This window comes from Strongylocentrotus purpuratus, unplaced genomic scaffold (genome assembly GCF_000002235.5).
Source record: "Strongylocentrotus purpuratus isolate Spur 01 unplaced genomic scaffold, Spur_5.0 spur5_scaffold_11, whole genome shotgun sequence".
NCBI lineage: Eukaryota > Metazoa > Echinodermata > Echinoidea > Camarodonta > Strongylocentrotidae > Strongylocentrotus > Strongylocentrotus purpuratus.
In genome coordinates, this window is record NW_022145596.1 from 32993101 (window position 1) to 33008167 (window position 15067).

At 36.4% G+C, this 15067-nt stretch overlaps 1 protein-coding gene across 1 annotated transcript; it reads left to right on the top strand.

Annotated features, from left to right (window-relative positions):
• The first annotated feature begins 233 nt into the window (after positions 1 to 233).
• Positions 234 to 13957, top strand: LOC100893351 (muscarinic acetylcholine receptor gar-2). Its single transcript, XM_003729567.3, has 2 exons — positions 234 to 691; positions 11717 to 13957. The coding sequence occupies exon 2, from the start codon at positions 11930 to 11932 to the stop codon at positions 13376 to 13378; it is 1449 nt and encodes a 482-aa protein (XP_003729615.1). The 5' UTR covers positions 234 to 691; positions 11717 to 11929; the 3' UTR covers positions 13379 to 13957.
• The last annotated feature ends 1110 nt before the right edge of the window (positions 13958 to 15067 follow it).

Below are 15067 nucleotides of genomic sequence, written 5' to 3' on the forward strand. Positions count from 1 at the left end.
TAATACAAAGCATTGATTCTAATTATAGTGTCATATTTGTACTGCTACCTTTCATTAAGTTAAATCAAATGACAAACATCTATTGCATTAACTATTATTTCCAAAAGTGGCAAACAAATAAACACGTGTTCTCATCAAGTGTTAATATTTGCCCTCTCTTTTCTACCATACATGGGCGCTGTACAGTCAAGATCGTGTATCTTTACACTGGCACCCGGAAAAAATCTTTTGTACCATTTTTTACTAAAGGCATCCGTGTTGATTTATGGTACGGATTTCGCTTTTGTTCCCAGTCTGTTTACTGAGTTCAAAATAGACAAGTCAATTTAGATAAGTCGTGGGGTGGCTGCCGGTTACACACCATTCAATCAAATGCTTTATTTCTGCCTCGGTTCTTGTAAATTACACACACGCTTTCTCGTTTAGACTGATATATGGCTGTCGATAAAGGAAGCTAGTAGACAATCATGTTGTCTGAGCAGCAGTTGACCCTTTCACCATCGGTATGATCATCAAGTTGTAGAGGAAACGTTGCACTTAATTGACTAAATGTCTGTTTGATTCAAAACAATGGAGTTAACGGACGTATTCGTGTTGAACACAAGGATTCTATAGGTCTGTCGCATTGATTTGATCAACACTTTTCAAAGAACCATTGATTTGTACAAAGGATAGATACTTAGGCGTTTAGGTAAGTTACATATCCAACTGCTTTTTTATTTCTACGTAGTTATTATCAGCGATTGCATTTTCATAACAATATAAGTTTCATCAGTGTGCAGTGAGCTCGATACCTTTCTTTTGCTCCATGTAATATTCATAGCACAGTCATGTAGACATAATACATTTCAGTGAATAGCATTCTTCCCTGTCGAAAGCAGATAGTATTCCTAGCGACAATACTAATATATGTCGGAGAAAAGATGAGAATGTGAGCAAATGGAGAGAGGGGGGGGGGGGGGGGGGGGAGAGAGAGAGAGGGGGGGGGGGGGTGGGGGGGGGGGGGAAATACAGACAGAGAGAGAGAGAGAGACGCACACGCAAAGAGTAACAAATTGACAAACAAAGAAATACAGGAAAGGACAAAAGGATGGCTGAAGAATGAGAGAGCAAAACAATTAAAGAGAGAATGGAGAAAAGAGAGAGAGAGAGAGAGAGAGAGAGACAGACAGAGAGAACGAAAGGGAGAGAGAGAGAGAGAGAGAGGCAGGTGCAATTTATTAGAACGAAGTACCATCTGATTTTTCTGCTGGTACCTAAAGGAGACCTAACGGCAATACAACTTTAGGAGTGCACTTCTCTGAGAAAACACTCTGACGAGCACAAAACATGAGACACAATTTAATAAACACATATTTTTAGTGCTTTCTATGGGAATGTACTGTCTATGTTGAAACAAATATATTTCACCTTTTCAGTGGATCGTCAATAGACATGTTCACCTATTTCCCCTTTGCCTTTTGAGGAAGTCACGTCTATCCTTGGAAAATGAGGAACTATTATGACGAAAAATACATGCATCAGAGGATAACAGATAAAAAGCACAACGGATTTCAAATTGTTTAGTTGTACAAGGTTTGGTATTCAATTTCATGCAAATTGACACATATCGAGAAGCATAATTCAACCCGGTAATGTGTGTAAACTAAAAAAACTAAACTTTGTTTGTTTAATTAAAAAAAAAAAATTATGCACGGCTAACGTAAAGTGCCTTACCCTTACTTATGTCAAATTTTCAATTTCGAGACCAAAAAAAAAAAATTTACACTGAGCGACTTTTCGTTGGCTGATCTTGATTTTGGACTAAAAAAAAAAAAAAAAAGTGTTTACACTGAGCGACTTTTCGGCCGGCGCGATTTTCAAATTTTCGGGACAAAATATTTTGGCATTTTAAAACTGAAAATCCTGACGCCCTTGTCGAGAAGAATAAACGAGGACAGAGAATAATGTGTCAAATAAGACATTTCAATAATGTATTATTTCTAAAATCAAATTAATGGTACAGTGTAATAAAGTATTTCACCCTCTTGCGTAGTTTTAAAATAAAAGTTTTTAGTTTAATTTTGCCAGCCAGCCAAATTTCCTGATTTTACTACTTGAATATAAGTATTTGTCGAACATATATGTCTTTAAGTGGAGAAATGAAAACATTCTTTTTTCTCGTATTCATGCTTGAGTTGATTTGTTTAGAGTTCATTTTTTCACATTTACTTATCTACTTTAACATTGGTTATGATATATGGCATTAGGGTCTGCGGGGAATTTGTTTTTCATCTTATTTTGAAACTTCAAACTCTAAATCGGAGCCCACAAGCAGAACACATAATTATACACAGCTCGTTAGTGGTTAATAAAAGATATGTTTAGCATTTGCTCTGATTCACTTATGAAGTCGTTTTGAATTCGTTTTAAGATCCTTCTCAGTTCGTTCTGTCCTGCCCCGGGAATCTCTTAGGGCATGTTCGTCGAGAACTATGTGCATATCTCTGCATTTTCTGACTTGTGCAATTCGTTTATGTTCGCTTCTTCAATTCGATATACAGTAATGGTCCCTTTAGGTTTGTAATTGAAACATTGTTGTTAATTGTTTTTGTCATTCAGCGCAATTAAGTTGTACGCCTCGAACTGTTGTCTGAGGTAGTATGTACCAGCTGCGTCGCGTAACTTCTACCTGCCTTATTCTAAACAATCACATGTGTAGATGGATGCTTTCCATTAATTTTGTTTTCTATTTTAGAAAGCAATTACTGACTTTTTAGATCTTGGCTAGTCAGCCATCTATGTTACCCCCATCAATCAGAGCTGCTCAATCAATGTCTCAAATGGCATGTGATCACTTGCATCTGCTCAAAGCATGTAATGTAAGGATAGACTGGGAAGGGTAAAAGAGGGAGAGAGGTTTAATTATGTATAGGGGTGCGATGGGTAAATGGAATGATAAGGGAATCTCTGGGTATGATTTCTTTACTTGGAACCTGGTAGGATTGAATATGAACGTTTTTATTGAGCTGCATATTGTTTCTTGCGTGTTGAATATGAAGTTATATGTAAAAGAAATTAGCTTAGACTTCGATCAAATATGAAAAAGAAGAACGCCGCGGTTTACGTGTACATGAATGGCAACTGCGCGCAACAGAGGTCTTGCGCGTATTCACCGAGTTCTGAGTTAAGTAATTACCAATTAAATAACAAAATGTGATTAGTATTTCCACACTTTACGTCATCAAAATCGAATGTGATATCCTAGCTAAATACCATATGGAATTAAAAAGAAGAAGATTTCCATAGATGAATTATATAACATTAATGATTTTAAGTACATCGTAAGGGGATTTATATTATACTTACACGATGGCGCCCCTTTAGCTTCCCATGCTCCATGCTTGTTCCATGCTTGCAGATATCGGGTTCGTTCTAGACACCCCAGGATCTTTGTTTTCCATTTCAGTTTCAAATTAGCCCGACCCTGAGCGATAAGCCTTCTTCTTATCTCCACTAATGACCGCCATTTCAGAAAGGAGGTTTGGCGGGTTGACGTCTGTCTGACTGATCGATTCGCTCTACCTCTGCCTGCCCTGCGCGCTTTAGTTATTCTTATGTACCTTAAAGGTAAAATCTTCATTTGAGGACAGAAAGTGAATAAAGATTCAATTTCATTTTAAAGTAGAGTAAGCTATTGCTTCTATTAGATATATATGCAGAATTCGAATCTGGTTCTCAATCAAATCTATTCGTATAATTTTCTTTTTGTTTAATACATTGATAATCCTTTGAGAGTTAATTTATTTCTGGAATTATCAAAGTGATCACACTTTTTTTGTAATATTCAGAGATTAAATTAAAACATTTATTTGTTAGTAGGAGATAATAATCAAACATAAACATATCATTCATTAAAAAGTCTGTTAAAAGGAGGTGACTGAAAAAAAAAATCACTCAATTTAATGATAATGATTAGTCAAACTAGTTCACTTCATTGCATGATGTAAATATTGTAATAAGTATAGAGTCAATTGCTTTGAAGAGAATTTTCGTTGCATTAACTCACAAATTAGATTTACTTACATATAATTTACTGAAGAAGTTTAATGCTGTGAGGATTTTCCTGTATGCACGTTCACGTCACGCGGTAAACCCTTTTTTGAAAGTAAAGACGGATTGATACTATGAAATTATAGATGTGAATAAATAACACGCACAAATAAATTAATGTAAGAAAGGAACTCATTTGGCCGTTTTCTCGTTTGGCTTGGAAAACTTTAGAACATCTGAGTAAGGATCTTTGAAACTTCATGCTCAAAGTCTTCTGGCTAGATGTAAATTTAGACCCATCGTATGCTCCCTTTCTGGATGCATATTCATGGGAGAAAACTCAATGATTCTAGGTCATCGCGACATTTCTTTGAGTGCAATCACGGCCTGGAGAAACGTATAAAACCAGAGTGAAGTGTATGTTAAGATTAAAAGAAAATGCAAGGAATACAAACATGTCAAAATAGCACTCAAGAACAGAGAAAGAGGAAGAGGAAGTGACAGAGGAACAGACGAGAAGGGTGAGATGAAGGAATGCAGGAACACAAGGAGAAAGACATAGAGAGAAGGGTGGAAGAGAAAAACAGGTAAATAGTACGCAATAATGATAAAAAGCAAATTGGACAATTCAATGAAGAGTATGGACAGTGGCAAATGTAGAGAAAACAGAAACAAACAGCATAAAACAAGATGACAGGAGTATGTACAAGTAGAACAGAGCGAAGAGGAAAAGGAAAGAATATAAGAGACATATCACTCTAACATACAGAATATGGATGGATATATATATGGATCGTTGGATAGATGGATGAATGAATGGATGGATACACGGTAAAACTATACAGAGAGACAACATAAGCGTGAGGGATAAAGGAGGAGACAGAAAGTTCATCCATTACATTCTCGGTTATGACCAAATCTGCAAATCGAAGTATGTCTCCGGGCAAAATTCATCCTAGAATATCACTCCACTTCGAAGATTTTCATTTTACCCGTTCTGAGTGATATTTGCCGATCTTTTTTATGAGAACATTTGAACACTCGGTGCCAGAAAGTTCTCTTTCCCAGGCCCTCTTCCAAGATTTTTTTCACTGTCTATCAAAACGTGTCTAGTACTAGAATGTTCAAGGCGCTGAACTTTTCTCAAATATTTTGAACTTTGCCTTGCCTCAGGATGACCAAGCTTTGACATCATAATTGTTTAAGATGTAATTTTATAGAAAGCTTAGACACAAAATTACAAAAACAGCTATATTGCTCTTTTAATTTACCTTTTTGTCGTTTTACCTTCATACTAATTCAGTATATTGCGATATAAATCAAAGTATCAAACAGTACACATTGCAGAGAAGGAAGCAAATGCCCGAAACTTGAAGTTGTGAAAAAAATGTCAGTAACAAATAATACAACGGGTTATTATATTATGTTATGCAAAGTCAGAGTCAAGGACAACAAAAAAGAAAGAAAAAAAAAAGGAAAAAGGAAGATGATAGATAGACATAGAATAGTTGCTGGTAGCACACCTTCACTTTCTAAAACGTTAGACGAAATGTGCCACGAATTTTTGTTGATTAATTTGTTGGTAGTAAACTGAAAAAGATTTGATATTCACTTTCTTACTTTAGTATTTACTCCATTCTTCATCATAACTCCTAAATTTTGTTTGAAATCTTGAATTGTTCAAAGCATGGGTATGACGGGACTAATTCCCTACCCACCTCTCCCCCCCAAAAAGAAATGATATTAGAATATTATATAGTGAAAAGTGTGATGAAGTACTGATCAGACCTTAATTCTCCCAATTGGTGAGAAGAGTTTTACCAGTCGCCTGGAGTACGTCACGTCTCCTGTGTTTCGCATACACGATCTGTTTTTAGCAGTGTCGTTAATTTAGTGCTGATGCTTAAACTTATACGGACCATCGTTTGATCATTAACACTTAGTACATGGCTTTTCATGCATTTCAAATTTGCTTCACGGAAGGTCTTCTTCGTGCGCCTAACACACACAGGGGAGGTGGGGGGGGGGGGGGGGGTGAAATAAACCTTAAAGTGTTATGTTAGGGAGAAAAAAAGGAGAAAAAACTTTGTAATGACATTTCTATGTGAATAAGACTAGATATTTGTGCGTGTGCCAGACAAATGTTGAAATATATGATCTCTCAGCTTCTGAATGCCGGCCTTGGGGAAAGTTAATATTCTGTGTTCTAGGACTAAATGTAATTGAGAAAAAAAGAGTTTCAGGAAGCGAATTATGTTGAAAATATTTCTAAATGAGCTTTACATGCAGCTTTAAAAAAAACCACACATTTTGCAAGCACCCTGATATGTAAAGTTTGTGAGGTTGCAAGATGTATGGTGTTTTTAAATAAACGGGATATTTGTTCCTTCCAGATAAAAAGTGAATTATGCGTGAGGAAGATTTAAAGCAGCTTTGGTTTCATGTTAAATCTATATTCAAACAATTACTTACGAGAACTGCCGCTAACAGGGGAGAAGAGTGTTACACGATATGGAGAAGGATAAAAAGCATTATCCTTCCGTACACTACACCCTTTGCATATAGGGTGTAGTGTATGGAAGGATACAATTCGATATACTACCCATAGATTGAGAAAGGATCATCATTATGGGATCGCAACTTATGCAGTGCCTGCCTACGGAAAACATGGATTTATCTTAAATACTTAAACGACCATGATAAACATCAGATGTTTAAAAAAACAAGCCTCTTCAAGCAATTATATAATAATAGAGGATACATAAATTCGTGAATGTGTTTTGAAAGTAAGGTGGAAAAGGGTAGGACACAGATTGATAAATTAGACTCATAAGCTGGACAAAGTTCGCCCGTTCTACACCAATCATTTTCATGACGGCAAAATTAATTTAGCGAAAACGGTATAAAGCTAGGGTTAATTCAAGCAGCGGGAGAGTCCATTTTTATGTAAATACAATATTTCCTCTCCAATCTTTTTTTCTGTGAATAAAAACCAATCGGGCAAATAATTCGATTACTTAGGTAATCAAAATCCTATATGTGCGCCAGCCAATAATGTTTTTTTTTCCTTGGCTTGGGTGATATATGGACTAGGCACTGGGCAAACCGCGAAGGATGTTTGTAAGCATGAGGAAGTTTCTTATTTTTCATTGGGGGGGGGGGGGCAATATCGAGTAAAGTCATGAGATATGTTGTATCATGTAAGCTGTTAGACTAATATACAAGTATATCAGGGGCGTACGCAGGATTTTTGCAAGGGGGGGGGGTTTAAAATCGGGCCCAAAAATTCGGAACGACTCAGCTTCATTATTTTTGAAAATCGCGCCGGCCGAAAAGTCGCTCAGTGGGGGACACTAAATCGTTGAATATCGTGCAGTGTACAAATAATGCATGTATGCGCGTGGTAGTGAAAATGCTTTGCGCGTGAATTGGATCACAAGAGTGTAAATGAAGATTTGTCGTTGTTGCAATAGATGAAATAATCTCCAATGGAAAAATTCTTGCAAAGATCAACTGTTTAAAAAAAAAAAAATATGGCCTACCCCAGCAATACATCGTCTGAAGCAGACTCGAAATTTCTTCACAAACTGGGTGATTATGATCTTAGTCATGTACGTCACTACCCACTAACAAGTGAAAATAGGCTTACAAGTCTCTGGTTATGTTATGATTGTTACAATTTTTCGGAAATATTTAGCATTTTACAAAATCATTCATTTTCAAAGATGAAGGATATACAAAAGACATAGACAACCTTTATGGAGATATGAGTTGGTCTAGCGGCACGTTCACTTGGTCAGCTCTCTGTCCTCGCTTATAAACTGGCTCAGGCGGACCCTGTTCGAAAAAAGTCCCATCCTTCGGATGGTGACGTTAAACGTTGGTCCCCAGACGTAAATAATCATATCTGATTAATACAAGTCTATACAAATCCCAATTACACACACTTTTATTTTTATTTTTTATCTCTGATATATTTCTGACATTTTTTATTTTTTATTTTTACCTCTGATAGTTTTTCCGTCTGATTTTCTTTTACCTCTGCTTTTGTTTTTACCTCTTGATTTGTTTACCTCTGACATTTCAATTTTCAATTTTTGTTTACCTCTGGCATCTATACCTTTGACGTTCTTAACATTTTTGCCTGGCACCGTTTCATTTATAGATGAGGTAGTTGAGTCGAATCGAAAGTTCGCTTCATATTATTAATGAATGGGATAATGTGGTTGAGCGTGTAATATCCTCTGATCGAATATGCATTACCATTCTGGTTAGACAATAAATGCACGGGTTTGAAGAGCACACAGTGGAAGGTAAAACTAATGTGAAGCAGGCCGACGTAGATTTTATTAATGCATGCTTGTTATCGAAAAGTCACGCTAGGCTTGATAGTAAAAATAACCCGTATCTATGATGAATCTTAGCCTATAATTTGATTATAAAACCAGGGATGGTCAGCATAAATTATTAGGCTATTTTTGTGACGACATAAACAAATGACAACAGTACTTTATGTTAGTGCTTACAAAAGAAGGTAAATGAATGAAGGAAACGTGTTTGGGCAATTGCTCAGAAGAGCACTGAACTAAAGGATTACATCACTTAGAGTAGTTGAATTCAAATGAGTCGCAAAAATTGTCACTTAAGAGAGGAAGAAAGTCATAAATAAAGAAATCCGTTACCGTCCTTCCGTAGTAGGCTTGTTAGGGGGTGGGTCGATATACTCACGACGATCGAAGTACCTGCATCTACCTTTGAGCTGCTTTTTCGAATTTGTTCGTCAAAACCCACCAATAAGAGAGAGCAAGAGAGAGGGAAAGAGCTTCGATATACTGGGCTACGTGCGGGGAGGGATGTGTGTGTTTGGATTGTGTTTGTGTGTGAGAGAGAGAGAGAGAGAGAGAGAGAGAGTAACTTGTCCCCTGTAATATAATTTAACATAATATTGAATTTTTTTTTCTGACAGTAAAAAACTCATCGTAATACAGCGTGTTTAAAAAGTTGTTCACGAAATCACTCGAGATTATATCACATCCGCCAATGTTGTCATATCGCCCAATTGACTTTCTTTGAACTGATATGCTCATCAACAATTCATTGTCTTGGATAGCCATCTATGACCATGGGATTTCCCCCAAATACATGTTATTCACATTCGCCTCTCTTAGTTTAGGGGTACGTGGTCTGTCTTCGTTTAAATGCACAAATCAGTCATTGGTAGTTCTTAAAGTTCTTGCTTGACGTTAAAGTGAAAATGAAAAATATAGTAGATTTCCCTTAAACATAACACAGCAGAGTCAAACAAAATCCGATAACAAAACAAAATATTGTATCAAAAATATAACAACAGAGAAATTAAAAACGGATTGTAATGTGAAGCATGCATGCAGCACATCATCAGTAACACACACAAACAAGAAGAAAAGTTGTATGTGTGTTTGAAAGTTGCAATGGTCATTTATCAAATATTATTTAAAAACTTTCCGTTCTACCTTTACCAGTTTGCGATCCAAGTAACTAAATATAATTCAATTTTAACATGTCACACTGTTGGATGGTAATGGTAGCGTATACACACAAAAAAAGAACATCATCTTAAAAAGGGATATGGGTATCTATATTATCAGTTTCCGATATTTGTAAACTTTCCCGGTGAAAGTCACACATGAATGGTAAAGATATTGAAAGATTGAAAAAAGTGCTAAGTGCAGGATCGAGCTCTGCATTTTGAATGTAGAAAAAGAAACTTAAAGAATGACATTATTTTCAATTATTGAGATGATTATCTATTAAAATAAATTCTTTAAAATCTAATATAAACATTGATTACATTTAGATTAATTTATTATCAATGAAAATTATAGATAGTAACAATGTAAAAAGAAATCAAAGGAGAGTCTATCATTAGTTCTTACAATAGTGTACTGTTTCGAACGAGAATATCTGATGTTTTAGTTTTTTCCCCGAATCATAGTAACAATTTTTAATAATAAAATGTTCTATTACAAATTTCATGTAAATGATTTCATTCAAGTATACACTTGTACTAACACAAGATAAATATCTGACACTCGATGGCTTAATATATATGGGAAGTTGGGGTTGAGGTCAAAAATTGGTCAAATGAGATTTTAGAGTTTTTCTTGATGATGAAGGCGATGTCCAATTGAACGCATATGTAAAACCATGAACCGGTACTAATTCAAGTACAAGGTAACGGATGGCTACGCCACGCCATCATGTCCCCGTGAAATTCAGATCAATAGAAGAGCCTTATGAGCAACAGGCCCTCAACCATTGTACCCTTGCATGCCTTTTTAAAGATAAAGTTGAGTTCTGGTCGTGCGCAAGCAAACACGCTTGACAATGTAGTACTAGGCCCCGTCTTACAAAGTGTTGCGATTGATCCAAATCAATCGCAAGTTCTCTAATCAATCGCAAATAAGAAGCGATTAATATCAACTCTATGTAAGACGGGGCCCTTGTGTATACACTGAGGTTTTGGAATCATCAAAATTGAGAACAAACTGGCCCTGTCTTGATAAGAGTCACATGCACTTCACACTGGAACTTGTAAATTTGTACACAAACATGTGGTATGGAAGTGTGGTACACAACCTAAAACTGTTACTTGCAATATTTATAATATTGGGGCACCTTTTTCAGAGGACATTTCTTTATATTGATAACACTCTTCGACACAAACATGAAAAAAATGAAAAAGCTCACTAAAAGTTGTTCACCTTTCATATCTTTAACACCATGCATGTACCCCGTCTCTCTCTCTATCTCTCTCGTTCTTCATGGATGTCTCCTTTATTCCCCTCCTTTCTCACTCCCACCTCTATCTCTCTCCCACCTCTATCTCTCTCTATCTCATTATCACTAATTTCCTCTCTCCACTATCTCAATTTGGTTTGGCAAACATTGGAAACTGTAGTTCAGACGACTGGTAAATTGATCTTATTACATGTAGATATACAGATTATTAAAGTCTTACCAACCAATTCAAATCAATCCATATATATTTGTTATCATTAATGAATGCTATTCATTATATTAATTATATTAATATTATTATCAAGTTTCTTACTATTCATTTTATTGTAATATCAAGAATAAAACAATACTGACAATAATACTGATAATGAATATAATATGTATAAATACGATCCTCCTCCTCCTCCTCCTCATCATCATCATCATCATCATCGTGAATAGCATTACTATGTGTATTATTACTTTTGTTATAATCATTGTTCGTAATATTGTTGTTATCAATATTATCATTATTATTATCATAATTATTATTATAATTAATATTATCATCCTTTTTTTTATGTTTTTATTGTCATAATTTTTTAGTAAAAACGAATTATTATTTTTCAAGTTCTTCAATACTATAAAAGACACATTTTTCACATCCGCCCTATTTTCAAACTAGTGTGAAAAATGTTGTCTATCATTTTTTCATAGATGATTTTTTTAAATTTATAAAAATCTCCGATAATCTATTAATTAAAATGAATGTTTTAATACAAAGCAGAAGTATACACAAGTCATTCCTAATATGAGGCTACAGATTGTTCTCGTTTGATGTGTTAGACTTCTTAACATTTGACGATCACTGTAAACGCACTGTTTTTAAAATATTTTTCTATATTTCTCTTATCTTTTCCTGCAGATATCAACGAGTACGTATATTTGCCTGACGTCACAATGATGACATCCCTAAAGTCTAATGGATCATCCGCAAATTTTACTCTTTTGAAGAACATGCCGAATTCAGAAGAGGGTGTATAACGAGGATTCACCTAAAGAACTTACATCGTTTCCCGTCATTGCGGACGAAGTAATCGTTTTAATAAAGTGAAGTTTTGTGTAAAAAGTATCAACTATGGAGCCAGTAGCCAATGTGACTTTGAACGGTTCTGATATGGATGCAGTGAGCCGCCCTTTCAATATAGCCACGGTAACCCTGGCTGCAATTGCAGCAGGTTTTGCCAGTCTGTTCACCGTGGCAGGAAACCTTCTGGTCATCATTGCCTTTGCGCGAGAGCGTCGTTTACGCATCATCGGCAATTACTTTGTTTTAAGCATGGCTGTGGCTGATGCTTTGGTGGGTTTGATCTCCATGCCATTCTATACTACATATCTTCTGCTAGGTGAGTGGCCAATGGGTCCTCATGTATGTGATGTATGGTTGTCATTAGACTATGTCTGCTGCGCTGCATCGGTACTTGGTATCTTCCTTATTAGTGTCGACCGATACAGGTCACTGTCTGCTCCTATGACCTACCGACATCAAATGACTCGACCACGAGCAATGGCCCTCATTCTGGCAACTTGGGTTATTTCATTACTCCTCTTTGGTGTGCCCATAATCGGATGGCAGTATTTTGAAGGAAACAGAACGGTAGCATTAAATATGTGCGATGTTCAATTTGTAAATAATCCGTACTTCACTGCAGGATCAATTATTTTGATATACTGGATGCCATTGTTTGTGATCCTGGTATTATATACTCGCATTTACCTCTTAACGCGTAAACTGACGCGAAGTCAGGCAAGGCTAATTGGCAGGCTCAGTATGCGCACCAAAAAGAAGAGGCGAAGTCGGACGGAAACGAACGCAACGATGACCGATGTGTTTCCTTCGCGAACAGAGAATGGAACACATCGAGTGTCCGGTCCAACAGACTCTGATGATACTCCACAGGATCCGGGTCCTTATGTACCTGATACGGCTTCTTCTGAGATGGGCAAGGAGTATGATACTATTAGTCCCTTGCCACAGAGGTGTAACTCGGCAGATGAGAGTGATGACTTCGACGTCAATAGCAACGGTGGAGATAAAACTCCTGACAATTATAACAAGAAAGCAAATTGGGCAACATCTATGCGCAGTGACAATAATTCTGTATATTCGGACTGTGACGCCGAGACTCATCCTATGAAACGACCAAACAGCTGCTCATCCCTCAATTCTGATCGCAAGGGTCTTAAATCAGCAATGAGCAACTTCAAGCACAAGGATCATCATCTAGGCAAGGCACTCTCATCTGTCTTGGTTAATTTACGTGAAGCAAAAGCTGTCAGAACCCTGAGCACCATTTTAGGCTTCTTTATTCTGTGCTGGACACCTTATAGTATCTTGATCATCGTCAAGGGTTTCTGTAACCCTTGTGTGAATGACAGCCTTTTTTCTTTTAGCTACTTCCTCTGTTATATTAATAGTACTTTAAACCCTGTGTGTTACGCATTTGCTAATCGAGACTTTAAAATCGCTTTCAAGAAAATTCTTACATGCGGCAAACGTCGTTACGAGTGGAAAGATGTCTTCTGAGACAGAACAAACGCTCGTTCCATCGTACGTCCGTTTGTCTAATGGAGTTGCGGCCGACAAGAGAAAAAAGAAACGTTGCCAGGGTTCTGGTGTGGGTCTTCCTCTTACGCTTAAATCCAATTGGAGGTAAGGACTAAGTGAATTAGAAATGGAGCGCTTGAAGTCGAAGCTGGGAGGGTAGGATTGATACAGACCATGAAGAATAAGGCCATCTGGGAGTAGATCGTGTACTAGTATGCGCTCAGCAAAGAAAATCACTCAATCCCTTGGAGGAATCAACCCACAGTCATACAGAATCTCAAGTGGAACTGGGAATGGGTTTAACTGAACTATCCAATATGCGTGTTTATCCTGACGAGAGGCTAAAAGGAGATATCTTTTACAATGGAGAACTGTGTCCTTTTAGGATTCCAGGATTTCAGAATTTCCGTCACGTCGCCAGCTGTGTAGAGTATTTTGATCAAAGTAAAGAACGACAGGTCACAAGCGCCGTGACTTAAAGATAAAGTTGAGTTCTGGTCATGCGATTGCATTGTGAAAAAAAAAACGGTGTGGAATCTATCAGAAAAGGTTGATTATCTAGTATATAACTATTTGTGTGTATTGCAAGGTTCTGGAATCATCAAAATGATAAGAAATTTGGCCAAATCTTGGCAAAGTTACAAGCACTGTACACAGAATGATGTATATGGGACTACACGAGCACATGGCGAAAAAAACCTACCCCCCCCGATTTTTAAGATGTTTCATGTCGTATTTAGAATATGAAGGCATTTGAAGAGCCATGCTTTTCAGGGAACATGTTTAATCTGATGTTCTTCCACCCTTACATAATAACAACGATAACGCTTACAAATTATTTTTACCTCTTCCCAGAACTCAACCTTCTCTTTAATCTTAGCTCAACATGATATTTCAAGTTTCTCTTGAAGTGAAAGTCAGAATGCTTAAAATACGTGACCAAAATGGAAATCCTGATTTTATGTTTAGTGTAGGTGTAGCTGAAAATCAAACAATAAATGAATCTAGATTTTTGGTTGAGTAACTTATACAGCAATAGAAGTATTTTTTGTGTGCTACATGTGTTTTAAACAAAATGTTCCAATGACAATAGACAATAATTGATTTGGAGCATCGCTGTAATTTCAGAAGAGTTTTAAGCTATCCAAGATTACAGAAGAGATAAGTCTACATCATATTGCCATAAATCATGTAAACCCTATTAATGTGATTATTGGCCGTTAGGTGGAGCATATTTTGTAATGTGTGATGTAAATAAAAACTGAATAATGTTTCGTGGATAATTGATCATACGTTGTAAATAAGCTGGAATCTATTTATATTATTTGTAATATTCATCTCTGATAGACTATTACATTTTGTCCTGAGATTATATGTCAGAAATATATCTTCACAACATTTTGTTTGAATATTCTGAATGGTTCTATATATTTATGTTTTGTGTGTCATCCATTGCCGTGCATGTTTCTTAACCGTCCAGTATCTCACTCTGATGATCATCCTCTACTCATGTTTGCTTTGAGTGACAAAAACAGTATATCTGAAATATTAATGAGTTGTGCACCTGGCCGCATGATATGCACGCATTCGCTAATGTGGGCATATAATTAGACAAAAAACCTAGAGTCTCTGCACAAGAACTTACGTAAATGGCATGTAAAATAATGA

Excerpts from the sequence above, each read along its gene's own strand:
- LOC100893351 (XM_003729567.3), top strand. The coding sequence starts at position 11,930 with ATGGAGCCAGTAGCCAATGTGACTTTGAACGGTTCTGATATGGATGCA.